Source organism: Sesamum indicum, linkage group LG8, assembly GCF_000512975.1.
Source record: "Sesamum indicum cultivar Zhongzhi No. 13 linkage group LG8, S_indicum_v1.0, whole genome shotgun sequence".
NCBI classification, from domain to species: Eukaryota; Viridiplantae; Streptophyta; class Magnoliopsida; order Lamiales; family Pedaliaceae; genus Sesamum; species Sesamum indicum.
In genome coordinates this window covers 8,046,007-8,072,685 of record NC_026152.1, presented here as the reverse complement: position 1 = coordinate 8,072,685, position 26,679 = coordinate 8,046,007, and the positions used below count along the sequence as shown (strand labels likewise).

Sequence of the window (26,679 nt, the reverse complement as noted above, 5' to 3'; positions counted from 1 at the left end):
TTGCGTGCATCCAGACCCCAATGCCAGGCCAACAATGAGACAAGTAGTGGAATTGTTTGAAGGCAAGAACGAAGCTGAAGGAGAGGAGATGGACACGTACTTACTAGAAAAGATGAGAAATAAAGAACTTATGTCTATGCATTATCAAAATCTTGGAATTGGTTCTGGTTCACACCCGGAATTTTCTGAGATCAGACAGGGACTTTCTTCTTCCATGTCACTCTCTTCGAGTAGTACTATTGTAGAGGGGAGATGAATCTTATAAACAAATTACAGTCATTGTTGGTTTCAGTTTTGTGTATCAAACTTGTTGAGTTGAATTCATTGATAAGTTCACGGCTTAGTTGGCCTTATACATAGAGTAGTAGATACATTGAATCCATGTACCAGTCGTCAGTTATCATGATGCATATCAATATATTGATTTTCAAACATCTATCATCTCTCAATGGTTCTATATTTTTAAGGTTAAGTTGCAAATATCACTTCTTAAGTTTGTCATAATTATAAGTACTGATCATTATTTGAAAAATTATAATGGACTGTTAGGAGGGTATTTGTTAAATGATTGTTGATAACAAATGGATATTTGTAAGTTTTCAAATAATAAAAAAATAATTATAATTACATCAAATTTAAGTGAAGTTCAAGGTTATGTATAGATAACTGAGGATTGTGATCAATAAGCACCAGTGGTCTAGTGGTAGAATAGTACCCTGCCACGGTACAGACCCGGGTTCGATTCCCGGCTGGTGCACTGTATTGTTTGCGGGGATAGCTCAGTTGGGAGAGCGTCAGACTGAAGATCTGAAGGTCGCGTGTTCGATCCACGCTCACCGCATTGTTTCTCTAATGCTTTTACACATACCAATACTGTATTGGGCTTCACACTTCCAAGGCCCATTTCTTCTATTTGGGCCGACTCAGACCATTCGTATAATTAGTAATAGTTCAGAAATCTTCGACAAGCCCACACAGGGATAAAAGCCAAACCAGAGCGCCGTCTCAACTCCAAATTCCTCAGAGAATCGGAGTACTCCCCAACCCCCCACCCCCCACCCCCCCCCGCCGCGAGCGTCGGCGCTGCCCATTTCGTTCCACCTCCGCCGCTGGTTTGGTGGAGAATTTGATGGGCAGAAGAAGATAAAGGGAATGAGAGGCTGAAATGGAATGATTGCTGGTGATTGATATTTATTTATTTATTTCTTTTTGGGATTATTTTCAAAGAAAAAGGAAAAAAGAAATCCACATAATATCTGAGTTCTGCTTTTTCTCCTTTACGCCCCGTGCTCTACAGTACAATTCTTTCGGATAGTGACTTTTTGTATTCGTCGTCTCGCCTTTCTTACACTACTAGTCTACTGCTAATCTCTCTCTCCCTCGCTGTCGCCCCCCACACCACCCCCCGCTATCCCTCCCCCAGCCCCCCCCCCCCCCCTGCCCCCCCCCCCCCCCACCCCTCAATTTTCTCTCTTTTTTTTTTCTTTTCTCTCTCTGTCCACTATTGACTTTCCGAAAAGTGGACCAGACCTCCCACCATACCCATCACGCTCCACCTTAACCGGGTCCACCAAGGAATCAACTCTAGCTCTCCTCTCTCTCCGTATAACATACGTATGCATACAAATGTTATGCGGAAAAAGAGAGTCCGGAATCATCTTGATATTGGATTTTCAGCACCCCTTATTCTACATGGACTTTGAAGAGTTTTTATTATTACATCCATAAAACAAGAATAAAAATCATCTCTTTTCAGGGATGGGTTTTTTTGGTTAAGAATCCTTTTTTCTCTTTTGAATTTCAAGAATAAGGGCATGGAGGATATATAACCCTTTTGGTAGGTCAAGATCCTATTGTCCTGTGTTTTATTTATTTATTTATCTTTGTTTTTGTTTAATCTAATGGGCGAAGACAAGTTTTTTCTATTGAAGCAATTATTAGTTTTGTTTGGTGGGAGAATGGGGTATATTATGATGATGGGTGTTCCTTTATTTTCAAGCCAATTGAGTACACTTTTGTTTTCTTGTAATATTAAATTGGCTTTTGCTGTGTTAACGTGTTGATCTTCATTTTGTCTGGCGGTGCGTACGGGATTTTCAGGCTTTGAAGGAAGGTGGAGTTTGACTTTGAAGCTGGAAGGGTTTTATTTCTGTTGTTGGACCCTTTGGTTGGATTTTTATGAGGTAAGATACAGTGTTTGGTCTGCCCGCATGTAATAATATTGATGGAATTCGGGATTAATGTTCTGATTATTCTGAAAGCAGCTTGAGATTTGAAGAGTTCTTTGCTTCTCTCTAATGGGTTCTTGATTCTTATAGCATCTGTTGCAGGTCTATTCTGTAATCTGCCATTGGATTGGTTTAGGAATTCCTAGAGTTTGATGGAGGTGGAATTTGATTCTTCTCTCTTCGTTGCCTGATGGGAGTAGAAATCTTTTCTGGAATAGCTTTTGTGAACTGTGTGTGAATTTTGGGGGAAATTCTTGATTTTTGAAGGAGAGTAGTTGAACAGAGTAGTGAGCAGATATATAATAGGTTCTTGAACTTGGCAAGAATGGAGGAAGAGACTACTTCTTGGATAAGGAGAACGAACTTCTCTCATACTGTTTGTCATCGATTTGATTCTTCCAGATTGGCCTCTGTACCTTTCACTGTTGTACCAAATAGATTTTCAGGCAACTTATCTAGACCAGAAGCAACTCGTGCGAAGCAGAGAACTGGACCAAATGTTGTCCACATTCAGAATAACCCTTCTACCAACAAGCCGAGGGCTGTATCCCCTCAACCAGAGATTAAAATTCCTGATACCTTTAAGGAAGCACGGTCGCATCAGAAGAGGTTCTCAACTCCAGTTCCGCGAAGGAAAGAGCTGGAAAAGAGAGGTTCTGGAAAGTTGTTTTATAGGGAGTCCCAGGGAACCAAGTCTCCAATTTCGAAGTCGCCTGGATCAAAGTCTCCAAGAACTACAAGTCCCCTTAGGCACTTCACATCAATGAAATTTTATAGCAGCAAGTCCAAGAATAAGGATTCGGCGTGGACCAAGTATTTTGATCATGGTGGGGGGAGGGTCACCTCTGTGGAGACTGCAGATGAGCATATGGTTGATCTTTCAAAGTTGTTTTTGGGGCTAAGATTTGCTCATGGCGCACACAGTCAGCTCTACCATGGGATTTATATGGACAAACCGGTTGCAGTGAAGATAATCAGAGTTCCAGATGATGACGAAAATGGGGCCTTGGGTGCTCGGTTGGAGAAGCAGTTTACTAGAGAGGTCACTCTCTTGTCTCGTCTCCATCATCCAAATGTTATAAAGGTACTGCTATCTATCTATTCAATGTCTCTGCTGTTCTTGACTAATTAATTGGGCAGTTCTCTTTTCTCTGTTTTCTGGTTGTCGAAGAATTAGGGATTTACAGCTAAGACTGCTTGTGCCCTTCAGATTATATTTATGTGTTTTTCATGGATATTTTGCATATTGGTGTGCGTTTTGCCTCGCCTCACAAATAATGATCAGTTTCGCATATTCCTGATTCTTTTTTAAAATTTTATTGGAATGTAGTTTGTAGCGGCATGTCGAAAACCACCAGTATTTTGCATCATAACAGAATATTTACAAGAGGGATCTTTGAGAGCGTACTTGCACAAGCTTGGGCGTAAATCTCTTCCTCTAGACAAGTTGCTCTCAATGGCTTTGGACATTGCTAGAGCAATGGAATACATCCACTCACAGGGGGTCATTCATAGAGATCTCAAACCTGAAAATGTTCTCATCACCGAAGATTTCCACCTCAAAGTGGCTGATTTTGGCATAGCTTGCGAGGAGGCATACTGTGATCTTCTGGCAGATGATCCAGGTACTTACCGTTGGATGGCACCTGAGATGATTAAAAGGAAGCACTACGGGCGGAAGGTCGATGTATATGGATTTGGACTCATTTTATGGGAATTTGTAGCAGGAACCATCCCTTATGAAGATATGACACCTATACAAGCTGCTTTTGCTGTGGTGAACAAGGTATAATTGTTGTTCTCTGATAGTTTGTATGATTTCTTCTAATGCATATCATTAACAGCATATAGAAAGCTATTTTGGCATTCCAAATTGATGTGTTCTCTTGTGAACTTGTAATTTATATGCAATTTGAAAAGTACTGCCCTGAGATTTGCAATAGTGATGAAAGGAATATACTTCAACCAAACTTGCTTCCTTCTTTTCTTGGGTACTCAAACAGACTTCTAGCTGCCTTAGCATATAACTAAACAACATGGTGCTTAAATTGAGTTGGAAGAAATATTACATTGCCCTGGCTCTGGAAGCTCTTTGGTCCATCACCTGTAATCATAATACCTCACCTTGTTTTACCACAGAATTTATGGCATCATGGGCCGCATGTTAATTCAAATGAATCCATTTATCTAGTTGTGCGATTGTATCTCAAATATGACTATTGATTTCCGTAATTGCAATCACTTGAAATTATTAGAATACAACTAAGCCAGCACAGTTTATGGACTTGGAGATTGTGATATAAATTGCTAATAGAACACCATACTATTGATGTTTAATTTGATGTTCGAGAAAAGATTCATGTAGCAAGCTCTGGTTTTGTTTTATTGATCTGGTCTCAGAGACTTCAAATGGTAGAATATTTAATTTTTCATATCATTTACTAAAGCAATGCTATCTGGGTTTTACAGAACTTGAGGCCCGCCATGCCTGTGGACTGCCCGCCTGCCATGAAAGCTTTAATCGAACAATGCTGGTCATTGCAACCAGACAAGAGGCCCGAGTTTTGGCAGATTGTGAAGATACTAGAAGAGTTTGAGTCTTCATTTGCTCGTGATGGAACCCTCAGTCTGGTGCAGAACCTAACATGCAAAGACCAAAAAAAGGGCCTGCTTCATCTGATGCAAAAGCTGGCTCCTAGTCATCAGACTGCGCCGTCCACGCCTAAACCTAAACTTACCTGATTTTTTGGGTGATCTGGCTTTTGTAGTTTCACTAGATCCCATTGTAATTAAAAAAAGGTTATAACAAGTGCCGTTTTCCAGTATTTCCTTTTTCTTTCCCTGTATCCAGATGTGAATTATTAGACTGCAGGCCTGCATTTAGGCAGACATCTATGTAAAAGCCAAGTTAACACGCATGCAATCATTAGGTTTTTTTAACTATGGTTGCATATTTGGTCATTTTCTACTTAAGGCGGAAGCTTTCGATTATCTTGCATTACTAATTTCCACACCATCATTTAGCTTGATATTCGCCAAAGGCTTTGCATGCCACTTGTGTGCTAGTATATAGCTATACTAATTCACTTTGTTACTATATTTTCACTTAGGTGTGTCAGGATATTATTGCTTCATTAGAACCATTGCTGCTTTGTTATTCTACGACTAGCATTATCTTTCGACAGGACTGTGGGTTCCTAGATGAGTATTTAAATGAGCAAATCCACGCGGTTCCCTTCCTACCCCAATTCCCTTTTCTCTGCAGGTGCATGCTGTGTTGTTTCCCAACATTCTTGGTTGTCCCAGACGACATCGTTTCTGTGAGGTGCTGTACATCCTGAGCTATAAGCAGACGAAAATTTCCAGGTAAGGGCTTCATACTACTCAGAACGGAGAAGTGGTAGCACAAATTTGCAATTACTGCAGCATTCTAAGCTAAAATATCTTTACATTTATTCTCTTATCAGATATTTGGACTCTACGTACATCGCCAAGTGACAAAGCTCCCACCTAAGTTCACGGATTAGGTATTGAATGCATGTATCTGAGTATTTTTTCATTAACACGTCGCCCGTTTATCAGTAGCATCTAAGAAATATTGACTGCTCATTAAATGAATCTAGATTGTTGGTGCGCAGTTAGGTTCATAAGTTAATTGCAAATTTATCTCCGTAATTATGCATGATGACTGTGTATTCCTCCCATATGAGTATGACCCTCAACTTGTATGCTTGATGATTCAAATTACCTTGTGCTTCTGTGTACATGAATGTGTAGTAAAAATCAATTTTACTACTGTAGGGGTTTGATTTCACATGTTCTACGTTGATTGTTGTAGTCAGATATTTAGGTTATTATGGGTTCCTTGTATTCTTGTTTCAGATTATTAATCATTTTTTTTGGTATTATTATTATTATTATTACATTATGCATGTTCATATTTAGAAAAGTCCTCATCCAAATGACAAAAGGTTTAAATATTTCAAAGATAAGTTGGAAATTTTGTAATCAGAACTGTAAGGCAAAAAATTGTAAGCATCACTGTGAGAAGGTTCTGATTAAGTCAGTCACGCGTTGAAGGGAGGAAAATGAAGATCATAAGAGTACACATGGTATCATTGGTGGTTGTTACGTGGGGTTCAAACTATAATTGTAATTATAATTGTAATTACAAACACACTCGACAAACTTCTGACATCCTTAATAGACAATTACATTAATATTCCTCAAGGGATATATTTATAATTTTATAAAGTATATGGGATATTTATATAGTTAAGTCTAAAGTCAAGGAGTGCCCATACACACTATTATTAATGGGGACCCCTTGCTTTTGACCTTCTTCATGGTTTGAATAGTCCTTTTTCTAAATTGAATATGCGAATGCGATACCTCAAATGTAAAATTCTTATTCAGATCATATTAAAAGAAATTTTTTGACCAAGCCGTCAAGATATTATGTATAATCTCATACAATGTGTTGCGTGTGTTTTGTCTCGATGTCATTTTTGATGTGATAAATTTTGATGGTTGTGAATTTGATGCATGCATATTATTTTGACGACATATTTATGAAATATCTACAATATTTATAGATGAGAAAAATCACATTGAACTCAAATTGTGTTGGGACATTTAAAAAAAACAAAATGTGGGGGATTTGATGTGCCCATGAGGACAGGTCCACGTTTGATGTGTCCAAGAGTTTTCTAACTCTTCTCCTTTCCGCTTTCATTATTTTCCGTTGGTTGAAAACACGATTCTTGTGATCTGTTTAATTCATTGCCACAAGACTTGGCCTAAACTTTCCTTCACACCAATAAAGCGTAACCGCGACTCCACTAAATTCCAACATCATGTGAAATCGTGCGTACGCGGTACCGTGGAATTTTTAGATTTCTTGTCATGATTTGGTCACAAGTAATTGAACGTGACAGAAATTAATTAATAACGATTGTGCAATAATTATTAATTATTATTTTTTAAGCGAGTTTAAAACATTAGTATAGTTGAAAATCATAGCAAAAAAAGTTAATTATAGCTAAAATTAAGATAAATATTAATTAATTGTGAATTTAATGTTTTATGTCACTTTTATCTCATTACAGTGGATAATATCAATTTATCTTAATTTTTAAATTATTGTCATTTAAAATACAAGGAATAGTTCACTTTCTTTGTAATTATATTTATTATAATTTGGAAAAAGAAATGTATACCAAACAGCGAAAAATCAGGGAAATTATGTTGACCGATATTAGTTCAATTATACATATACCTTCAGTATTTTTAAAATTAAAATTGCTTTATTCTAGATTGTAGATGTAACTAGAAATAAATTTCATATTTAATGAAACTGTTTACATAAATACCTCCTGATCCGAGTCGAATTATGCGATCTCGAGATTCGATCTCCACAAAGACTGTTGATCCTTCCAAGATCAGATTTTGGGTTCTCTGATAATGAAACAAGTAAAGTGAGCACGTCGGGCACGTCCCCGACAATGACCCTCAGACGCTCAAGTCAGGTTGATCGAGAGAAAAGTGTTCTATCTCAAAGTTCGATCATAATAAATGTGTAACAAGTACCTTTTAATGACGACGTTTCGGGTCTATATATAGGGCTCAGCAGGTCAGAGTTGACTAGCCACGTGGTCTCATCCTACTGGCTCGCGTCCGCGATCGGACGGCTATCATTGTCCGGGTCTTCGAAGGCGGATGGATCCGGGTCGGGTCTGTTCGATCCGACCGATGAAAAAGACGCGGATCCTCGCTTAAATGACGGAAATGCCCTTAATGAAGGGCTTTTTTTGGTATTTTGGCAGCGGTCTTCATTAATCACACATCACCTCCTAAAGTACATTATATTGCACCAAAATCAGAAGGTGTCCTATAATTTTATAATATATACATATATATTTATATATACAGATATTTATGTAATTAAGTCTAATTTTAAATAATATCAATGTAGTTGACCCTAAGACCAAGATAGAGAATAGAGGATCATTCCCAACTTATCCATGTGCTTCACTTTAGTTAGTGAACCTAACAATACCTAACTTTGAGTACATAACACATCAACATCAATAAATCGATAGTACATCTATTCAATCGTTGAACTCATAATACAGTAATATTATAATATAATAAATTCATATTAAGTAAGATAAATATTAAATGAAATAAAATATTTACACGTTTAGTGGAATTCGAATCAGTAACCTTTAAATTATTTATAGGACATTAATCTTAAAGTGCACAGTGGACCGTGACGGCTCAGGATCGGCACAGATTAGTCCAAAAAAGCCTTGTTCAGGACCAGTCCACAACTGTTCATGACCGTCTTGAGGTGATCCTAGACCTTTAAATGGACCCCAATTTAGTCCATTTATAAACTTAGGTCCAACCATGAACTAGCCTGCTTGAGACTAGGATCAGGATGCGACTAAGGCTGAATGTGTTTATTTTATTTTTTGTATGAAATAGAAAATTTCTTTTGAACAATTATTTAAATTATGGTTGTATTATGGAATAAAATAAATAATAAATTAAATTACATAGAAAATCATTACAAAAAATAATAAATAAGATTATATAATAAACTTAAATAATAATTTAACAAACAAGCTCTCAATAATAAATTTAAACGATAATAAATTCAAAAAGGATTGAAAATATATTAATGAATTAAAGTACTGAAAATTTAGAAGTAGAACAACAAAGATAATAATTTTTAGAGTTTCAAAAGTATAAAAAAATTATTAGAATAGTTAGTTTAGGATAATAAAATAAAACTTATATGCCATATATTATTTTTATAAGGAAAAATTGCATAAAATCCCCTTATGTTTTCAAAAAATTTAGCTAAAAACCCCATGTGTTAAAAGAATAGGCAAAAAATCCCCTATGTTTTTCAAATTATTGCATACTCTCCCATTCCGTTAGACGAATCCTAACGGCGTTAATTTTTGCTAAATTAACCGTAATATCCTTTTTATAACAACCATTAATATTTGAATATAAAAAACAAACGATCCAAATTTTAAGTAATTCAAATATATTTTTATTTATATTTATTTATATATACAATATATATAGTATATATATTATATATACTATTTCTTTCCGAATCTTCTTTCTATAATTCCGCCGTTGTCTGAAAGAATTTCCGACCATGGCTTATACCATTGGAATCTTCTCCTCAAGACGAACATATTCATACCATCAATTTGAACTTTCATTGACTGGAAAGACTGGGCTTCGAGCACGACTGTCAAAGCTTCTTGGCTTCGATTCGTCGTCGTCCGGATGAATTCCGGCCTGGGACCACCACCAATAGACTCGCCTCGATGTGAAGATTCGAACGAGACCAACTTTGCTCATTTTCATCAAGTTTTTGGTGAGATCCAAAACTTTTAACTTTATTTCTGCTGTAATGTTTGTTGCGTCAATTCGCCGCCGTCTTGACGAATCACAGCCTGAGACTACCACGGTTCGACTCTTCTTGTCGAGACGATTCCAACGAGACCAAGATTGCCCATTTTTATCACCGCCGGCGACTCATCGGCGTTGGAGAAGACGACGGAGAAGAATTAATAAATAAAAATTAATTAAAATTATTTAATTTAATAAAATTTAAAAATAATAAAAAATTTAAAAGTTTAATTTAAATATATATTAATAATTGAAATATAATATTTTATATAAGTTAAAAAATTGATATAATTTTTAAGTATTTTTGTATTTATTTAGTATATTTTATAAACAAATATTAAAATATATTTAAATTAAATAATAATTTAGTAAAGTATTTAATTTAATAAAATAATAAAAAATAGTAAATGCTTAATTTAAATATATATTAATAGTTTTAATATAATATTTTATATAAGTTAAAAAAATTGATATAAATTTTAGATATTTTTATATTTATTTAGTATATTTTATAAATAAATATTAAAATAAATTTAAATTAAATAATAGTTTAATTTGATTAATAATATAACATTTTATAAAAGTTAAAAAAAATCTCATATAATTGTAGGATTGTTATATTGATTTAGTATATTTTATAAATAAATATGAAAATATATTAAATTAAGTAATAATTTAATTTAATTTATAATATATAATTTTTATTTATATTCAAACAAAATGGACAAATTAAAAATTTTCTCACTTAAAATCCTATTTTTGTAGTATATTTCTGAGGGGATGTTAAGTTATATATATAATGAAGGAGAAAGGTATTTTAGACAATTGCACTGCTAAAAAAGCTGAAATAGGATAAAAGAAAAACCCTACTCTCATTTCCACCGCGTATACAGCACCTTCCGTCAGTTTTGTACGGAGGGGGTCTTTTTTGCAGAGTTTCAAAATTTACAAGGTCTTATATGGCTATTTATTTAACACAGGTAAGTTTTGTGCAATTTTAGCATAACACAGGGGGTTGTTATGCAATTTTCCCTTTTTATAAAAAAAAGGCCCAGCAAGATCGGGTCCTGAACCATTAGACTGGGTTGATTTCAAGTTTCAATATTTGGATCGGTCTGATATTAAGCGTGTCTAGAGCAATAGCCCATTATTTATTAATTTAATCTGATCTTGTCCGGACTAGCTTAGCTCGGCCAATTATGCATCTTGAACTAAATCTTAACCCTAAATGAAGACTTATAATTGGTAATATGACAAGAATTGTACTTAATAAATTACAGGAAAAAACAAAAAGGGGGCAACTGGGCAACAGTTGTAATAACGAAGGCCCCGCGAATGTGGGAAAAGAACAAATATGGAGCGGCAAATAGTCAAATGTGTTCAATTATGGACGCCACTGCCTTCACATTACCGACTTCATGTACTCATTTCGAGTCCTCCAATATTTGACTTTGATCCAAATTGGTAGTTAAAGTTGTGTTGACTTTGCTTCAGTAATAAATTGAATTCAAGATTTTGCAGATCTATTAAATTTTATTCCTCAAGTTATTATTTTTTCTTTAACATAAGTAAAATCTACATAATATACTATTAAAAGTATTAATTATTAATTAATCATTAAATTATAAATGATAATAATAAAATTTTAAATATTAAGTCGTTTTCTGAGACATTAATGACACTTGAAGTTTTGATTCCGTCGCTCCCAATTTTTTACTATTATTTAATTCATAATTGTATCTATAATTTATTCGCAACACAAAAATAAAAATTATTACAAAAATATTTGGATAGAGCTGGTAGGATTTCATCAACATTTAAGGCGGTGTGCTGATAGCGTTGGTTGAGCACCAACGAGTGATCAAGATTGGTCCATGTCGACTGCGATGCAGTGTGGATGTAGGTATAGTGTGGTTTCATATTCACCTCCAACTTCCCAATATAAGTTGAGGTCCTCCAACACACGTTGACTATATATGTACGCCACAAGTAACTACCCATTTGTTCGATAACGGTGGTAAAAGATGGATCGAAACCTTAGTTCCTCCAAACATACGACGAAAAAGATGAAGGAACTCTCCGAGCTCAGTTCTCTCCTGCCCCATCAACCACAAGAGGTTCTTTAATATTACTCCATTCCTACACACATTCATCAATCACTTCCTCCCATGTGCAGACACAAAACACACACGTGTGTGTGGTTATTTTTTATTTGAGAAAGATATTTATAATTTTTCAAATAATAAGGAGTATTCGTAATTATATCAAATATCAAGAGAGGTAGCTATGTTTTACCTTAATTTTACATCATGAAGACACGTATTGAAAGATGTGACTGATCGTTTTCATTGAAATGTATTTTGGAGCTAAATTTTATGCTTTATGTGGTGGGTGGTAGGGAGTGGTTTCTTTGTTGCCGGAGCAAGTACTAGCTGAGAGCGTGGATTACATAAAGAAGCTGCAAGAGAAGTTGGAGAAACTGAAGCACAAGAAGAGCTGCTTAATGAGAATGTCCGAAAATTCGGCCACTGATCACCTCAAAACACTCAACATCAGCATTAGCGTAAGTGGGTCGGCCTTGGACGTGGTTCTGAGAACTGGACTCGACTATCAGTTTATGTACGCCCGAGTTATCCGAATGCTGCACGAGGAAGGTGCTGAAGTTGTTAACGCCAGTTTTTCAGTAGTGGATGATACCATATTCCACAACATACACTCCGAGGTAGAAAACCACACCGATGATTGTATATTTTTTGACGTAAAACTCGTCACTTTATATGCATATTATACTAATGCTTAGTTTAACGTTTGATTCAGTAAAAATTTGAAGTTTAATTTTTAATGTATTGGTGAAAGAGTGCGATTAAGTTGCAGCAACGGACTTGGTCGTGACCATAATTGTATGTGTCGTTTTCCAGGTAAATGGAGAGCATGGGCTGGAACGTGTAGCTGCGAGAATAAGTGAGAGATTGAGGAAGTTTGTGAGTGATGTCGATTAGTTGAGACCATGTGGTCGGGCTTGAAGTTGCTCTTTAACCTGCTGAATTGTGCTCATCCTTTCTCTGTCTGATTAATAATATCTATCGTATGAAGTATTTATTAATAAATCGGGTGTCATTCCTTGCCAGTTTTGTAAATGATATTCTATATAACAGAGACTGATGTGTTGTCAGACATATATATGTATTAATCATTCATATTCATGTTAAAAGAAGTGAAAAGAGTTTAAAACACTTACCTAAGTAAAACAGAAAAATTAATGTTGGATTTTTCTAAAATTTAAAGCAATCAAACCCTAAATCAGGTTTTCAAAGAAAATTCCAACAAAAGATCAATATTTTTCGTGGCTTCATATATGTTTATGTAGCGATTATCGGGAATTTATTTAAGATGAATAGTAGATCACATCATAAAATTAGCATGAGGAAATAAGGCTGGCATGACTTATCTAATGATCACTTGTACATTTAGAGGCAAAAGTGGTTTGTGATAAGTTGTGTCTCATGTGCGCTTCTACAATAAAGGATAGAAGCAGTCATTTGATTAGCCATGGTCACTGTTTATTTTATGTCCGCTTTTATTGCGAAATAACATGTGATATAGAAGTAATCATATCTACACTTTACGTTATGCTTGTTGTAGGTTTAAATCCATTTCGATAGCAGCTCTCTGAATTAAAACGTGGCCACGACTTATCAATCAGTTCAAAATTTTCGTTAAAACCATTTATTCAACATATATATATCTTACCTTTCTACATTATCCGCATAAAAGAGGACATGGAATATTTAATCTGATACTTAATACACATGATTTGTTTATATTAATAATGCCAAATTTTAGGAGAAGCAAATGTAATTTACGCTAATTTTTTAATTTTTCTCTTATGAGTAAAAACTTAAAAAGTGGATAGATGGGCCTCAGTCTCGGCATTTAATTCCCAAAGTACTCTCCATAAGAGCCCGAACCAAGCTGGAATCTGGCCTTTAAAGATAGGCCCAAATACTGGGCCCAAATCAATGCAAAAGGCCCAATAAACACAGTTGGTTTCAGTAATACAAGGCCCAAATTCCCTCCTGCTAGGGCTTTTCACCCCATCTGTTTCTTCAGTCTCACACAGTCGGAATAACAATAAACCCTAACTGGGGACTTCGCAAACACAGACCGAAAATGGTAGGCTTCGAAGTAGGCGCAGTGCCGTTCAACCCTGACGGCTGGGGCCCGCCGGATTCTTCCAACGCCCTGCTCTCCATCCCAAACCAACCCTCCAATGTCCCCTACGCTCCCTTCTCCCGCTCCGAGAAACTGGGCCGGATCGCCGACTGGACCAGGAATCTATCCAATCAGGGCCGTCCAGGATCAAAACAGGGAGGCCACCACCCAGCGGATTCCGCCTTCGATTTCTCCGGCGACGACTCATTCGCTACCCTTGCGGCCGACGAAGACTCCTCCTTCCGCCTTGTCGACACCTCTGCCAAATCACACCACTACAATCCTAACCGTCCCAAATTCAACCCCAGGTGGCGGTTCAACGCCCACCAACGTTCTCAGCTTCCACAACGCCGTGATGAAGAAGTGGAGGCTCGTAAACGTGAAGCGGAGAAGGAACGCGCGCGTCGCGATAGATTGTATAATCTCAACCGCTCGCAGATGCCGCAGCGTCGCGAATCATCTGTTTTCAAGTCTTCGGTTGACATTCAACCCGAATGGAATATGCTAGATCAGATTCCGTTCTCCACTTTCTCAAAACTATCGTTTTCGGTGCCAGAGCCTGAGGATATGTTGATTTGTGGTGGGCTTGAATTTTATGACAGGTCTTATGATCGGATTACACCGAAGAATTGCAGGCCGCTGGAGCGTTTTAAGAGCCGAAACTTCTTTAAAGTTACAACCACTGATGATCCTGTTATTCGGCGCCTGGCAAATGAGGATAAAGCAACAGTTTTTGCTACTGATACAATTTTGTCGACACTAATGTGTGCCCCTAGGTCTGTTTACTCATGGGATATTGTGGTTCAGCGTGTTGGGAATAAGCTGTTCTTTGATAAGAGAGATGGGTCACAGTTGGATTTGCTTTCTGTACACGAGACATCCCAGGAGCCCTTGCCTGATGTGAAGGATGATATCAATTCTATACATTCGCTGAGTGTGGAAGCTGCTTATATCAATCAAAACTTTTCGCAACAGGTTTTAATTAGGGATGGAAATAAGGTGGCTTTTGAGGAGCCCAACCCATTTGCAAATGAGGGGGAGGAAGTGGCTTCTGTTGCCTACAGGTATAGAAGGTGGAAGTTAGATGATGACATGTATTTGGTATCCAGGTGCGAAGTGCAGAGTGTGGTAGATATAAACAACCAAAGATCATTTTTGACTCTAAACGCATTGAATGAGTTCGATCCTAAGTATTCTGGTGTGGACTGGAGGCAGAAGCTCGAGACTCAGAGGGGTGCAGTGTTGGCAACTGAGTTGAAGAACAATGCGAATAAGTTGGCAAAATGGACTGCACAGGCTTTGTTGGCGGGTGCTGATATGATGAAGTTGGGTTATGTCTCCAGGGTTCACCCTAGGGATCATTTTAACCATGTGATATTGGCGGTCGTGGGGTACAAGCCCAGAGATTTTGCTACGCAGATTAATCTGAATACTTCTAACATGTGGGGTATTGTCAAAAGTATTGTGGACTTGTGTATGAAGTTGAAGGAGGGCAAGTATGTGCTTGTTAAAGATCCATCTAAGCCACAGGTGAGAATATATGATGTCCCACAGGATGCGTTTGACAATGATTATGTGGAAGAGCCATTGCCAGAGGAGGAACAGGTTCAGCCTCCTGCTGAGGAGGCCGATGGTGCGGATGCAAATGCCACAATAAATGATGTTGAAGACAAGGACGTGAGCAAGGAAGCTGCTTAAAGGGTAATACTGTATGGGAATGCAAAAGGTCAGCTTTTGATTGTTTAATGATGGCCATGGTTAAATATTTAAAGTGTGAGATTTTTTTATGTGGTGATGGTATCTTTTGTATCTTCGTCTTTCCCTGTTGTCATATTGCTTGACTAGAGTTATTGTGGTTCAGTTTGTGGATATGTTGATTATGCAATGAAGTGGTGAAGTCGGACAATATTGCTAATCGAGGTCCGAGTAATTGTTTCTGTTGTATCTCCAGTTTGAAGATATGTTTATTATGCAATGAAGTGGTGAAGTCTGATAATATTAGTCTGAGCAATTGTTTAAGTTGCACGTCTTATGTATTTCATTAGTAATGTTAGTTACATGCTCTCTGAAGGTTGAAATAGTAGAAATTGCTCACAATTGTTGCAACCATATACATATGATTACTAGCCTGAGAGTGAAAGGCTATTTGGTAAGCTTAGTGCTTTACTTCCATCATAGAGTGTTGCTGCATTTACATCAAAGCTTCACCAATTTCTCCTAAATACTTCTTTGCATATTATTTAAATTAACCTAAGCATCACATTTAAACTTGTTTTTAGGCAATTTTTCTTTGAGTATACTGAATGCGAATTATCAAATGGACCAGATTTCCTCTTGAGATGCTATGCCAGGATGAAAGATGTAATTTGAAGAGTTCCTCATCTGGATCAGCGGCGAAACATAAACAAAGAATATGTACATTTATTTTGTCTAAAATGTGGGAAGGGGCATTATCAGAATGCATTAGGAGAGGGGGTGAAATTATATCGAGGACACAGTGGATAAAATAATTAAGGTCATAGTAGCACATTGGCTGCTTGTGATAATCAGTGGTTATGGAGTAATATGACTTGTTGAGACTGGCTGCTCTACAGCAATTCTTGCGGCTAATCACCATGAACTAGCAATTAAAGAATCTTCCCCAGTTTCTCTAAAATGCGACACCTCTAATGATTGGTTTTGAACATTACGCGTAATCATAGCTCATAACCGGTACATATATGTCTTATCTATGGCAACTGTTAAAGGAAGCTGATGCCTATGTCATTACGTAATTCGGAAGCCTGCAAATGGCTTACACATAAGCTTGCAAGGTACACCCAATATACTCTGAAGTTTGTGCATCCTGTCAAGCAAGTATGATAGGTTTTGTTTCTGAACGACATAAGCTTGCAAGGTACACCCAATATGCTCTGAAGTTCGTGCATCCTGTCAAGCAAGTATGATAGGTTTTGTTTCTGAACGCCTGATTTTTGACATCTTTTCTGGTTGCTAATTTTTGCTGGTTGATCGATCTGTAGTTCCTTTCTGGTTAATTGGCTTTCTAGCATTATTCTTGTTCTTTTCTATGCCTGAATTTTGAACCATTGAAAAACGCTCATGTGCTGGTGATGGTTCAAATTTCTACACTCCGCAGGATTGAATCTGACAATTTATTGTTATTCATTCACATGCTCTCAACATTTGGATTTTACTTCTCCATTACCTTCTGAACAGATTGACTGCAATGTTTACCTGAAATTCCCTTCTTTTCCAGACCACAGGTTGTACGAGCACCAAGAATGAGTCCATCAAGAACAAAAACAGCTTGTTATTCGTCTTGCATATTTTGCCAGAAATTTTGTATGTGAGGAGAAAAGACTGCAGGGAGAAAGAATGAACAGCTAAAGTTTCTTTTTATTTACTAGGCTATTTGATGTCTGTAAACCTCTACTAAGCCTTGTTGAGTTTCTAGGATATTGCTCATTTTGGCTTGATGTTTTGGTGGGAGGAATTTTTGACTTCAATGTTTGGACCAACCACCCCCTTTTTATATGTTGTTTTTATGACCGAAAGATTATTGTATGCGGCTTGGAAGTTTTATGAGCGTGTTTTGGACAACAATGTTGGCATTCTGCGTGGGCGACAAATCAAATTTGCACTGTTTCTCAAGTTGCAATTTTGAATCGGGAAATTGACTTGACTATCCTAGGCTCCTGGCGAAAAGTTTTTCTTTTGATGTTGTACCAGATGTATTCTTTTGCTAAGAAAATGTCCATTGCAAGGTTTGCTTGATTGCCTCTGGAATCTCAAAGCCATCAGAACTATTGCACGCACCGGCAAACCGTCGTTTGGTATTTGCACGTCAACCTGCAAATTACATTTGATGAACTGTGTTCCGCAAATGATGTCAAGAAATGACCTAAAATTCGTAACACGTTGCAGAATGTAAATTTTCTCCCACCAAAATCAACTGCTGTAATTCTATGTTCTTGACGACCAGAAATATGTCACCTTTAATCCAAATTCAGTGGTCCGCGGAGTCTCAACCCAAACTCGCGGCCCCTTCAAACTGCCTACGGAAGGGGACCTCGCGTCATTTGCCATTTCAACAAAATAAATATGTGCAGCAAATTGGGTAAGGGCTCATGGTTTAGAGAAGTCGGCGGTGGCGTTGCTTTATAATTTAGTGAAAACCGTCAGCATCCGCCAACCGCTTTTGGTGCCCCATGTTTTCTTTCACTAAATACCACCACTCTATGCAAGAAAATTCAATCATTCTTACAACTGCGAATTTCCAACTTCCCACCGCTGCTGGCTTTTGATTTTCAACCACTTCTGCGTCCTTATATATTTCAGTATTCATCTTCCCCTCTGCTAATCATATACCATACAAATCCTCTTTTCACTCTCTCATAATGGCTTCTCTTGTTCTTCTCCTATCTGAGATTCTCCGGCACGAAACCATTGATAACCTCATCTCAACACCTCCTACGCCGCCGTCCGCCACTGCTCCACTGCCTTCCGCCACCAGACCCCCGAAAAGTCTACTGAGTCGCTGCAGAAACACTGGCCAAGATCAATTCCAAGAAGATCTACGTAGGGTCTGCGTCGACTTAGTTTGGCCCTAATTGTATATATCAGTTCTTTTTATTTCATACTTTCCAAGATTCTGTATACCTTTTGTTATTCAACCATAATTTTGCTCACTATTCGTTCTTATTTTATACTAATTATTAATTCTTTAAATTATTTAATAGTTGAAGAAAACTAAGAATATATTCTTATTATATACGAAAATAATTTGTGCTTGTCAATTTAACATAATTAATAAATATTTTAAAATAATTTTAATTTTTTAATTATTAACAACAAAAAAAATTTCAAGTCCAAATTTTTAATTGAGCTCGACTCATTTACATCTCTAGCAATAATTTTGAGCGGCCGAATTAATTTTCAATCTCATTGTTGTTTAAATTTGGTATTCATCCCACAATATTTATGATAGATGCAAACATCCACTCACTTTACAAATTTACAAATCACACAATTAAACTGAATGAGTAAACATTAAACAAAAACATTTCAAAATTATCCTATACAACCATTCTATTGAATTGAGTTCTATCCACCACTTTTTATTACCACAAAAGTAAACGACCTCGTATTTGACATTGTGGGGGTTTTAAGAACACAAGAAAACCAGCGGGATCTGCGATCTATCTAATTAATTGTTGTTGGACAAAGTTTTGTTAAATTAATGTTGTCCATCCAAATATGTGTTGGATTTTACTGTAGCCCCGTAATTACTGCCCACCCATACACTGTTGACTAATGGGATTGTTAATTAATCATCAGCCGATGAGAATCTTAATTAATAACGCTACTGCACCTCACCATAATAAATCTAGAGGCTGTGATCTGACTAAATTTATTTAATATTTTTTTATCTTTCGAATTTTAAAATATTAAATCTTATTTTAAAATAAGTTTTTACAAAATGGATTTAGAACTTATACATCGTTATATCTTATTTTAAAATAAAGTTTGTAATACAATATGGACCTTATAATAAGATGTTAGTAATGAATATTTCTGATCAAAATTAAAAGCGTTGGTTAAAATTTTAAAAATAAGTTGATTTTTTTTCCTTTTTTCTTAACAAACTCATGATTATAATTTATATTAATATCTTTCATCAATTCTATTTTATATTACTAAAATTACTTTTGGTAAATTAATCAAAAATTAAACATGAAAAATTCATTTAGGACCCTTAGAACCCATAATCTATTTAAATAAAACTATATTGAACTCATATTATAAAAATTTTAAACCCAACCCAACCCAAAAATATAGATTTTAGCCCATATTGCCACCCCTAATTTGAAAATATCACCAAATATCTTATAAGTTAACCTAAACGCTCCTCTTATTTATGCAACTTTTAATGTAAAATAATAAATTATATATATGTATATTATCATATTAATAATGAAATATGTTCCCCTCTACTTTGTGATATGAATTAATTACATGATAAAAAAAAAAAAAAGACTTTGCATTAGTTATACTGTACTTATTCGACTGTTTGGGTTGAACGACTCAATCTACTTACCTTCTTAAGTGGGTTGAGTTATTCAAGAAGAATAGTGATTTGTAATAGGCTTGAAAATAAAAATCAAGACCCCATAATACAGATTAGGTTTAAAGGCAATTTTTGTCCCCTAACTTTAGGTCATTCACGTTTTAGTCCCCTAAGTTACTAGGATTCTATTTTGGTCCCGTAAAACTGAAAAAATCTCAATTTGGTATAAATTTGGTCGGAAAGTTGAGTTACTCGCCAGAAAAAGTCACATGCCAAGCATGTGATTTTTTAAATTGGGGCTTGCATTGTGATTGGCTGAAAAAGATGATGTTGTGAAGTCATGGCTTGAAGTTAGGGGACTGAAATGAGAATGTCCTGAAGTTAGGGGACGAAAATTGCCTTTAAGCCTTTTATTTTCAGCCAATCACAATGCAAGCCCTAATTTAAAAAGTCACATGTCTAGCATGCGATTTTTTCTGACAAGTGACTCAACTTTCTGATCAAATTTGTGCTAAAATTGAGATTTTTTTAGTTTTATGGGATCAAAATGGAACCCTAGTAACTTAAGGGATTAAAACAAGAATGACCTGAAATTAGAGGACGAAAATTACCTTTAATCCTACAGATTAAATATCTTACAAAAGTGTATTTGACAACTTATCCAATCTAATAGCGAAAAACAAACGATGCCTAATATAAGATGGTTAATTGTAGCTGGCATTGGTGATCTAGAAAAACCCTTCATTTTCTGGTGCTATATATATAGCAAATTAGAAGAAGAAGGCATATATAGTTGATGATGATAATATATTATATTGCAAGTTTGTACAAACCTTAACAAGAATTGTGATTAAATTCAAACAGCATTAAATGCGGGTGTGATCTAATTACTGAAAACAAGCATAAAGAAATCACCGCGAAAATTCAACCATCCATTCCATGCATAACAAGAGTGGAGCGTTCTCCTTAATTTGCATGTGAGCTTTTCATAACCTGTCAGACTCATCACCTTCAATCGCTTCTAAATTTCAAGGCCTTATTGCGATTTATGCAGCTGATCCCTTTCCTTACTTTTACTGTTAAAAAAAATATTAAAAACTTCAGAAATAAATTGCGATTTATGCTCCCAAAACCCCTATAAATTCCTGCATTTCTCTTCAGTTCGTCAAACCGGAGATACAATGGCTTTTGCTCGTTTAGCAAATGCCTTGCTGCTTTCACAGCTTTCTCTGCTGCTGCTGCTATGCGCCTCCACTCTAGTTTCTGCTGATGCAACTCTGGCACATTACCCGCCGGCTGAAGCACCCCCCCCCCCCCCCCCCCCCCCCCCCCCCAAGCCACCAGCTCATCCACCGGTTAAGCCACCCACCACTCCTCCCCCGTCCCACCCACCTGTTAAACCACCGGCTCATCCCCCTGTCAAACCACCAGCTCATCCACCGGTTAAGCCACCCACCACTCCTCCCCCGTCCCACCCACCTGTTAAACCACCGGCTCATCCCCCTGTCAAACCACCAGCTCATCCACCTGTCAAACCGCCTGCTTATCCACCGGTTAAACCACCCACCACTCCTCCCTCGTCCCACCCACCTGTTAAACCGCCCGCTTATCCACCAGTTAAGCCGCCGACTTATCCTCCTCTGAGGAAGTTGGTCGCTGTTCAGGGCGTTGTGTACTGCAAATCTTGCAAGTACAGGGGGGTCGACACGCTTGTCGGAGCCTCTCCTCTTTCTGGTAAACTTTTCACATCTCAAATATCTATATATACACACATATACATATATTGTTTTCGAAGCTACAATGTTGGTATTGTGCAGGAGCGGTGGTGAAGCTGCAATGCAACGACGCAAAACAAAGTTTGGTGGAGCAAACCAAGACCGACAAGAACGGCTACTTCTTCTTCATGCCGCCGAAGCTGAGGACTCTCACTGCCCACAAATGCAAGGTGTTCTTAGTCTCTTCTCCACTCCCTAAATGCGGCGTCCCCACCAACCTCCACGGCGGCGCCACCGGCGCTACCTTGATCCCCGCCGTGAAGCCACCTGTTAAGATTAAGAAGCAGCCTTTTGTACTCTTCAATGTTGGACCCTTGGCCTTTGAACCCCACAAGAAATTGCCATGCCATTACTAGAAAACACTAGACTGATACTAGCCTATGCTTTGTTTGGCTGCCAATAGTATTAGCATGCTTTCATGTTTGCAGACAATAAATAAAGATGTGGGTTTGGCAGATTTTTAATTACATTAATAAAATCTATGTGTAGTATTTAAGTTAATACGATTGTTAGTCTCAGAAGTACTTAATAAACATCAAATTAACTAATGGGCCAGGCCCAGCTAAGCAAAATAGTACTCGAGCCCAATAATATAGGAAATGTTGGGTCTTAACTTGGATTGAAAATTTATGTAATTATCGTGGGCCTTTACAATTGACTTGGGGTATCCTGGTGGTCGTAAAATTAGACACCTCCGCAGGAGTCGGACATGGGAAATTTTATAAATTATAAAAAAAAGAGGGGTTAAGAAACTCCAACATTTGAATTTTGTATAAGTCAAATCAAATTATGGTGGAAGTTGTTTCTCGACACAAAAAGTGGTCAATGGTCTTCTACTACTACTAGCGACATTTGACAATATATATATATCAAACAAATAAAGAATACAAATTATCTCGAGTTTTTTTTCTTCATATCTAAATTAGAGCCGTATTGGAAGTGTAGAATTGTCGCATCAAAGTACAGCGAAACGTAACCATCTAATTATTGATGAATACCCTTTCTACGAAAATCCCATTTGCTGGTAAAATTGTTGTTGAATCTCACTTTCATGGTTCAAAAAGCAGCAGCAAATTGGTTGTGGTCCCTTCCGTTCAAACTAGCACTTTGCTTAATAATCGAGAATGGGGATTCACGACTTCTCTTTTCACTTTCCTCCTACTTTTGTCCTACCTTCATCTTTTACCCAACACTATATACAAACATGAAAAGGGCTACCACTCACAATTACTCCACATCAAAATTCACTTGTATTAGGTTTGAGTGTAGTGGTGAGCAAAGAAAGGGCGGAATTTGAAGTCAATGCCAAATATTGAAACTTGTGTGATTATTTCTTTGTTATCTCCCACCCTCTGTGACTGTCCCCACCATCATCTCCTGGTCCGAAATTCCAATCACCACTAATACCCTGGTTCCAGTTGGACCTTGTGCCCCGATGTTACCAACACTCTCTCTCCCTGCACGTGCCGTGCACCTCCAAGTCCCTCTTCCGAAAGTGTTTGGTACGCGCCTCCCGGATTACCTCAACCAAGTACAAAACAACAGCAATTTTCTTACCAAACCAAAGAAAGTTACCAAGTCATGATGCAAGAATAAAATATGCCACTCTCTCTATTCTCTATTTCTTCTGCTTCTTTCCATTGAACATAAACTCTTCCTTCTCCAGCGAAAACACAACTTCTACTCACCCACCAATGGAGAACCCATCTCTCATTCCATCCCCAAACAGCCATAGCTCCAACAGTTCAAGCAGCAGCAGCACCACCACCAGCAATGGCCTCCACCATCGCCTCCCCTCCCCGCGTACGCCGCAACCATCCTCCACTCCCATAACCAGATCCGAATCCAACAACCCGTATCCCACCACCTTCGTCCAGGCCGACACCTCCTCCTTCAAACAAGTCGTTCAAATGCTAACCGGGTCCACTGAGACGGCCCGCGTCGCCTCCCGACCTGACCCGGTCCGGAACCCGATCCCCCCCATCAAGACTGGGCCGAGAAAAGACAAATCAGCTTCCAAGCTCTACGAACGCAGAAACAGTCTCAAGAACTTCAAGATCAGCCCTTTGGGCCCTGGGCTGGTCAACTCTAGGCCGGGTTTCTTGTCCGGGTACTCCGGTTCCCCCCGACCTGGAACGCCGGAAATTCTTTCCCCCAGTATTCTTGATTTCCCGTCGCTGGTGCTCAGCCCTGTTACTCCTCTAATACCCGACCCATTTAACCGAGCTAGCAATTCTGATAGTAACTTGCACACAACGGCGGAGGAACAGGCCATTAAAGAAAAAGGATTCTATCTGCATCCATCGCCGGCAAATACCCCGAGGGATTCGGAGCCCCGACTTTTGCCCTTGTTCCCCGTTACCTCACCTAGAGCTCCGGGTTCATCTAATGGTGCTGATTCTTGAGTGAGTTTTCTTTTTTCTTTTAATTTTATTTTATTTTTAGTAGTTTTTCATTTTAAATTACGATGTATCATTCCTAAATGTAAAACCACATAGATAAGATTCGAAGCGGATGTTGCATCATACATGTTTTTGTAATTGGCAATTTGGAAAAGAAGATGAGTGAAAGAAACCATCTTTGCTTCAAATTCTTGGTTTCATTTTCATCTCTTTCTCTATCTCTCGTCGTATCGGTAAGAGATTTTTCCTTAGATATATGCTTTTACTGTTTATCGGGTACTAGATTTTTCTTTTTTTTTTTTGGGAATTAAGCAATGGTTTATGTGCTTAATTTTCTTACTCTTTTAGGCCAAGTTTGTGCATAGAGTCAAGGAGTCATTGGAATGACATTGTCGTTAATAATTGAATCTTTTCCGGACATAAGAAACATGGGTGCAAAGAAGTGCACATGAGCAGACGGTGGGGAAGAAAAGACATTGTAAGTGGGGTTAGCAAATGGGGTTTAGGTGTCAGTAGAAGAGTGAGAGATGGGCCAAGGAATCTTGACTCTTGATGTGGATACATGGCCCAGCTCCACCTTCACTTTCTGCTTGTATAAAATCTTTCGGGCATCCATGTCTGTGGATGTATATATATTCAATGGAATAGAAAATGCAATAGAGTTTAGAATAGAAAATTCATTCCGGCTGGCCTAGGAGAAAATTCTCGGTGATAAATGATAACATGTGCATAGTTTTATTATTCACCAAATGGTCCCTTCCACCCTACGTTGATCTCAAATAAACTTGAAGATTTGCTTTATCCTACTCCAACGGGAAAAAAGGTTCTTAGTGCCTATACCTAGTATTACCAAACATGCCTCAGGGCTCAGCTTATGTTAATGCTCCAACTGCCAAGATTCAATCCTATGTCCATATTTAAAGCTTCAATCTTATCATTGCGCAGCTATCAAATAGCAAAAAGGTAAGAGAAACAAGAAAAGGAGTTCTTTTCTTGATTAGGTGGATACCATTTTTAATTTGCATGTTGGTGTGTCTTTCAACTCGACTCGAACCTTGCGTAACACGAGGTATTGTTTAATTTAACTTTGTATGAGCCTCGCAATTTTATCCTAAAAAGCGACACCTCGCAAAGGAGAGGAGGCTTTGTGGCGTATAAGCCACTCAAGTGCTTCATCTGCAATCAATGTAGAACGCTTGTCTACATCCCATATTTTCTGATAAGTACACGACTATGAAACTGTATAATCTTGCTTCGTAGCTAGATTCCTGCATAGATTCTTGTTTTATTGCAAGAACCTTGTTATTGTTTCTTGAATTATAACGACTTCTTCTTTTTTTTTTCATATATCTGTGTTTGTGGGATGCTTTATTCCGTTGTCTATTAATATCACGCAACGGCTACCTGCATTTCGATGTCATTTATGATTGTATTTGCAGTTTTGGAGCAACATTTATTTTCAGTACTTTTTGATTCAATTAGGGGTGATCATGTCCGGTCTAACGTTCTGGTTGCATATGCGGGTGTGGCCCGCATCAGTTCTTGTTGAATATGGTTTGTTTTTGTCTGAGATGAGTTGTTATTTATGTATTGGGGCAGCCCTTTTTGACTATTAGAGAGAAAAGTGGTGAGGTTTGGAGGATATGAGGGAAAGATGCGGAAAGTGAAATATGAGGGGAGGGGAAGTAGTGGTAGTTTCGAAAATTTTCATTCGAATTAGATTTGGTTGAATTAAATTATTTATCATTTTTTTTGAATTGTATATCAATTATAAATTAAGTAAATCAATTATATTTTGACGTCTATACTTTTTTTTGTGTCATTTACCTTCTCAACTTTAGAAAATTTTGCACTTGATCATTTATAATTGGTTTTTGACCAAGGTTTTTATCGAATAAACATCACATGCAGTGCACATATAATATTTAAGTGTTATGAATGTGATATTTTTTTATATATGCACAATATGTGATATTTTTTGGCAGAAAAATCACAAAATAATGATCGTGTATGGCAAAATACATATTTCGCAAAGTTAAAATGACAAATTGATAAAAAAAAAAAAAAAAATGATAAAGTATAAAAACAAATAAAATTCGACTATATTTTACCCTTATCTTTATTATATTTTTCTTCTAATTTGGCCAAATCTGGCCGCGACGAAGAGAGCAAACAAGGAAAGAAACAAATAATTAAAGATAGAGTAGGAAGGGGTCCAACGTTGAACGCATAAGCAAGAAAACAGTGCGGCCGGTTTTGTGTCTTTGTTCCTGCTGCTGCTGCTTTTGTTTTTGTGGGCGTCAAGCTAATTTCATGTGCGTTGTTTTATCAACTTCTTTTTTTTTCTAAACAAAGACACGATAGCGTGCAACTTTTCTTTGCCCTTAAGGATATTATTTGAATTTTATTGATCATTATTAAAGATTAAGATAAAATAATATTATTAGAAATATAATAAAATACTAGATAAATTACCCTCGTGTTTAAATTTTTTTCATGAGGTAGCCAATCATCATAGTATTACAGTTCAACCAACAAAAGGTATTTGGATTTGGACT

At 37.2% G+C, this 26,679-nt stretch overlaps 6 protein-coding genes and 2 non-coding genes across 10 annotated transcripts in view; all 8 read left to right on the top strand.

Moving 5' to 3' along the window:
* Positions 1–434, top strand: part of LOC105167903 (L-type lectin-domain containing receptor kinase VII.1-like) — a gene marked incomplete in the record, with an annotated part of 2,291 nt that extends 1,857 nt beyond the window's left edge. Inside the window, 1 exon segment of the mRNA XM_011087768.2 lies at positions 2–434. Within this exon segment, the coding sequence (XP_011086070.1) occupies positions 2–256 (255 nt within the window).
* TRNAG-GCC lies at positions 687–757 on the top strand. Its single transcript has one exon. It is a non-coding gene; the product is annotated as a tRNA-Gly (tRNA).
* TRNAF-GAA lies at positions 769–841 on the top strand. Its single transcript has one exon. It is a non-coding gene; the product is annotated as a tRNA-Phe (tRNA).
* On the top strand, positions 1,499–5,219 carry LOC105167901 (serine/threonine-protein kinase HT1). Of its 2 annotated transcripts, none has more exons than XM_011087765.2 (5): positions 1,499–1,837; positions 2,101–2,183; positions 2,331–3,312; positions 3,559–4,014; positions 4,698–5,219. In XM_011087765.2, the coding sequence occupies exons 3-5, from the start codon at positions 2,554–2,556 to the stop codon at positions 4,968–4,970; spliced, it is 1,488 nt and encodes a 495-aa protein (XP_011086067.1). In that variant the 5' UTR covers positions 1,499–1,837; positions 2,101–2,183; positions 2,331–2,553; the 3' UTR covers positions 4,971–5,219. The 2 variants fall into 2 exon arrangements, with proteins under 2 accessions (XP_011086067.1, XP_011086069.1); XM_011087767.2 differs by having other exon boundaries at positions 2,319–3,312.
* On the top strand, positions 11,625–12,701 carry LOC105167900. The gene is made up of 3 exons (XM_011087763.2): positions 11,625–11,782; positions 12,064–12,387; positions 12,584–12,701. Exons 1-3 carry the CDS (start codon positions 11,690–11,692, stop codon positions 12,662–12,664), a joined length of 498 nt encoding a protein of 165 aa, XP_011086065.1. The 5' UTR covers positions 11,625–11,689; the 3' UTR covers positions 12,665–12,701.
* Positions 13,768–17,459, top strand: LOC105167899 (eukaryotic translation initiation factor 3 subunit D-like). Of its 2 annotated transcripts, XR_848287.2 has the most exons (3): positions 13,768–15,603; positions 15,739–15,797; positions 17,134–17,459. XR_848287.2 is itself a non-coding variant. In XM_011087761.2 (2 exons), exon 1 carries the CDS (start codon positions 13,836–13,838, stop codon positions 15,573–15,575), a length of 1,740 nt encoding a protein of 579 aa, XP_011086063.1. In that variant the 5' UTR covers positions 13,768–13,835; the 3' UTR covers positions 15,576–15,603; positions 17,134–17,457. The 2 variants fall into 2 exon arrangements, 1 of the variants encoding a protein (XP_011086063.1); XM_011087761.2 differs by lacking the exon at positions 15,739–15,797 and having other exon boundaries at positions 17,134–17,457.
* Positions 21,096–22,220, top strand: LOC105168580 (non-classical arabinogalactan protein 31-like). The gene is made up of 2 exons (XM_011088715.2): positions 21,096–21,678; positions 21,762–22,220. Exons 1-2 carry the CDS (start codon positions 21,126–21,128, stop codon positions 22,073–22,075), a joined length of 867 nt encoding a protein of 288 aa, XP_011087017.1. The 5' UTR covers positions 21,096–21,125; the 3' UTR covers positions 22,076–22,220.
* LOC105167898 (VQ motif-containing protein 4) lies at positions 23,080–25,568 on the top strand. The gene has a single exon (XM_020695591.1). The coding sequence runs from the start codon at positions 23,414–23,416 to the stop codon at positions 24,122–24,124; it is 711 nt and encodes a 236-aa protein (XP_020551250.1). The 5' UTR covers positions 23,080–23,413; the 3' UTR covers positions 24,125–25,568.

Coding starts and splice junctions, on each gene's coding strand:
- LOC105167901 (XM_011087765.2), top strand. CDS start 2,554: ATGGAGGAAGAGACTACTTCTTGGATAAGGAGAACGAACTTCTCTCAT. Junction 3,313..3,558: donor ATCATCCAAATGTTATAAAG/GTACTGCTATCT, acceptor ATTGGAATGTAG/TTTGTAGCGGCATGTCGAAA. Junction 4,015..4,697: donor CTTTTGCTGTGGTGAACAAG/GTATAATTGTTG, acceptor TGGGTTTTACAG/AACTTGAGGCCCGCCATGCC.
- LOC105167900 (XM_011087763.2), top strand. CDS start 11,690: ATGGATCGAAACCTTAGTTCCTCCAAACATACGACGAAAAAGATGAAG. Junction 11,783..12,063: donor TGCCCCATCAACCACAAGAG/GTTCTTTAATAT, acceptor GGTGGGTGGTAG/GGAGTGGTTTCTTTGTTGCC. Junction 12,388..12,583: donor TCCACAACATACACTCCGAG/GTAGAAAACCAC, acceptor GTCGTTTTCCAG/GTAAATGGAGAGCATGGGCT.
- LOC105167899 (XM_011087761.2), top strand. CDS start 13,836: ATGGTAGGCTTCGAAGTAGGCGCAGTGCCGTTCAACCCTGACGGCTGG.
- LOC105168580 (XM_011088715.2), top strand. CDS start 21,126: ATGGCTTTTGCTCGTTTAGCAAATGCCTTGCTGCTTTCACAGCTTTCT. Junction 21,679..21,761: donor CGGAGCCTCTCCTCTTTCTG/GTAAACTTTTCA, acceptor GGTATTGTGCAG/GAGCGGTGGTGAAGCTGCAA.
- LOC105167898 (XM_020695591.1), top strand. CDS start 23,414: ATGGAGAACCCATCTCTCATTCCATCCCCAAACAGCCATAGCTCCAAC.